Source organism: Alosa pseudoharengus, unplaced genomic scaffold (assembly GCF_046254945.1).
Source record: "Alosa pseudoharengus isolate Yale_2024_CS ecotype anadromous, Long Island Sound unplaced genomic scaffold, YU_APseudo_1.1 YU_APseudo_1.1_scf_2, whole genome shotgun sequence".
Taxonomy (NCBI): domain Eukaryota; kingdom Metazoa; phylum Chordata; class Actinopteri; order Clupeiformes; family Clupeidae; genus Alosa; species Alosa pseudoharengus.
The window spans coordinates 12,799,934-12,802,913 of NW_027468663.1; the positions used below are offsets into that span (position 1 = coordinate 12,799,934).

The following is a 2,980-nucleotide window of genomic DNA, read 5'->3' on the forward strand; positions in this document are numbered from 1 at the left end:
GATTACCTGAGATCCACAGATACCGAGTCTTTAATGCAGGTCAGTCAGGCTGCAGGCTACCAAACTAAAACGTTTTGACAAATCGTGGTGTTGGTTAACAAAATTGGTGTCATTCCACTCTGAGACAATAAAAGCCAATTAAATAGGTCTATTGAACATATTTATGAAAATATTTATCTGTAGGAGGCAGCGCTGAGGTGAGATGGCAGAGATCAACGCCGTGTGCATGCCTATGGTTGTTTACCTAGAAAATGTATGCGATAATCCGGGCTCAGCTCAGCAGAAACGGGAAAAGTTGCAAAAAGCATCTCAGGAACCAGTGTGTATCTTTCGTGCACGCTACATTATCTTCTCTGTAATATTAGAATATTTTGACATATTTTGTAACATTGATTTTTATGTGTTTAGCCCACCTTAACATTAGACATTTTCTATGATGTTTGGTAAAACGAAACAAAAAAACAAACTCTTGGCTCAGGATACTGATAGGCTACTTTTCATTTCTCTGGATCTATGTCCTTAACTGTTGTGTGACAGCTTGTCTATTAGGGTCTATAACTGAACTCAGCAACCGGATCTCTTCACTCCCCCTCCTACCAAACGTGGGATGCGCAGATACACAGGTAAGCAATCATCCCATCCCTACTGGACGCGTTGTCTCCAAGATAGAGTAGGCGTGACTCCAAGAGATTACAGCTAGGCTATAGGTTGACTGGTCATATAATCACCCTCTATAGAAAGCTAAAGATTTGATTGGTCGTAAGACATTCAGACCCCCCCACCCCACCCCACCCCCCACCTGTGGATTGTAGATGTTATTTTAATTTACTGCTACAGTTCTTCTCTATTATTATTGTTATTATTATTATTATTATTATTATTATTCACACATTCAAGGCTCCTAAAGACAAAAAGTCAACCCAACTAAGCATTCCAAAACAGGCTGGCCAGCCCACCTCCACATTTCAAGGTAAGAGCACAGCAGCATCAGCTTTGATGACCACATTTACCTTCAGTGGAACTCAGATGACCGGGAATATAGACTTTTGATGAGGCCAGTAGAGTCCGTAGAATTAGTAGCTAAATCTCTCTTTTTCTCTCTCTCTACCACACCCTTCCCCTTACTATCTTGCTAGCCTCCTCATTTGAGTGGCAACAGCCTCACATGAACAGTTATCTTTTTTATTTTTTACATACTGTAACATTGATTGTAATGTAACATTGATTAATACTTACAATAACAAATTAAATGTGTTTGTTTATGTGGTTTCTTCAAAACTTTCACTGCTGTGGCGGTCATGACAAAGCTCTGTAAATCTCTCTCTCTCTCTCTCTCCCTCCCTCCCTCTCTTCTGCTGTGTTTGGTTTTCTCAGGCAAACAGGAGAGTCTCTCCTGGTCTGGCCACAGTGGCTCTCAGCAGGAGTCCCCTCCGCCTCCTCAGCCTGGTCAGGGCCGGAGCAACACGTCCAGCGAGAAGGTGAGGGGTCACACAGCAGCATGGAGGGGGATTAAGAAGAAGATGGAGGGATATAGAGTAGAGAGAGGAAAAGAAAAAAAATAGATATGACCTGACTGAAATCATTCAAAGACCCAGCAAGAGTATCCTAGAATAGCATTGAGGTTAGAGTGGAGTATCTGGAAACTGTGTGGCGAGGAATTCTGGAAGGTTTTGTCGGCCATATATCTAGCATGTCAGAGAAATAAAATGAATTTTTCTTCCATTGTCAGCCTAGGAAGCATATCTGTTTGTTCATCTTTTTTTAATGCATGTGGTTACAGCACTCATTAATGAACTCTGTAGCTCCATTATCCACTTCAAATAGCCTGCACTTATTCCCTAATGCTGTTATCCAAAATTGCACGGAAAGTATAATCATACTTTTTACTCAAGGCCAGGGTGACTGTGTGACTGTATTAAGCTTTTGTATCATGTAGAAAACAAACATGCCTAAAGCTTTAAAGTCTGTTGTGAGAGCATAAAAGTATCCATACTACACTTCTGATTGTTCATATTATTATCCTTACTATTATTATTATTATTATTATTATTATTGTTATTATTAGCATGAAGGTGGTATGCCCAAGCTGGTGGAGCTTTACCAGTTCCCAGGCTTCAATAAAGATGGTGCGATGCCTCTCCCCTACCACACACCTTTCTCCACCGTTGTCACCCAAGTGGTGCGCGCTCAACAAGGTCTCAGCCACAAGGTACTTACACCCACGTCTCACCTTCATCATGTTCCTTTCCATTCTTGATCCTTTAAGTTGCTTGGAAACTCAAGTTGTCTTGTTGATGTGTTGATGCTAGTGGCACTGTGAAAGATGGTAGTTATGGCTCTTTTTATCTGCACAGCCCAGATATAAAGCTGCTTTTCAAAGCAACCTCTCTTCTGTCCTTATGGAGCATTTTGTCACTGACATGTTTTGGTGGCTGTTTCTTCAGAACTTCCAGGTGAGTCACCTTTCTCCACTGCATGCCTTGTCTGAGTCTACAATGGAACCATTCATTCTCCCATTTAGTATGATAGAGGATGATTTGAGTATCTAGGGCAGGTACTGTTAGACACTTGTTAAGACCATTTTAAAATCAAAACATCTTGAAAAGTACAACACAGTCGATGACATGATGAAATGATAATATGTATTTTCCCCAAAAGATTATTAGCATAGTAAACCACATCTTTGTATTACTGACAACTTGTCAAAAGAGTCTGGAAATTGCACACACTATAATTCTGCCAGAAAATAAGTAAGCAGTTTCTTAGAATTTGAGATGTCTGGGGCATCTTACCTTGCTTCCTTCCTTCTGACAATTTGTTTCCCAAATGCAAAACTGTCAGTTGCACCTTTCAATAAAACCAATGCACCAGTCAGCTTTTCATTTGTGGAGATGACATCTTAAAATTCCAGGTCACACTCTAGCACTTTATTATTAAATTATTAATATTTTAAAGTTGTAATAAGCAATCCTGCACTCTC

The 2,980-nt window shown here is 40.2% G+C and overlaps 1 protein-coding gene across 1 annotated transcript in view; it reads left to right on the forward strand.

Moving 5' to 3' along the window:
* The first annotated feature begins 202 nt into the window (after nucleotides 1-202).
* Nucleotides 203-2,980, forward strand: part of LOC143133374 (protein FAM227A-like) — a 6,693-nt gene continuing 3,915 nt past the window's right edge. Inside the window, exons 1-5 of the mRNA XM_076293138.1 lie at nucleotides 203-319; nucleotides 569-623; nucleotides 1,375-1,478; nucleotides 2,066-2,209; nucleotides 2,355-2,453. Of these exons, the coding sequence (XP_076149253.1) occupies nucleotides 203-319; nucleotides 569-623; nucleotides 1,375-1,478; nucleotides 2,066-2,209; nucleotides 2,355-2,453 (519 nt within the window). The remainder of the gene's footprint in view (nucleotides 320-568; nucleotides 624-1,374; nucleotides 1,479-2,065; nucleotides 2,210-2,354; nucleotides 2,454-2,980) is intronic.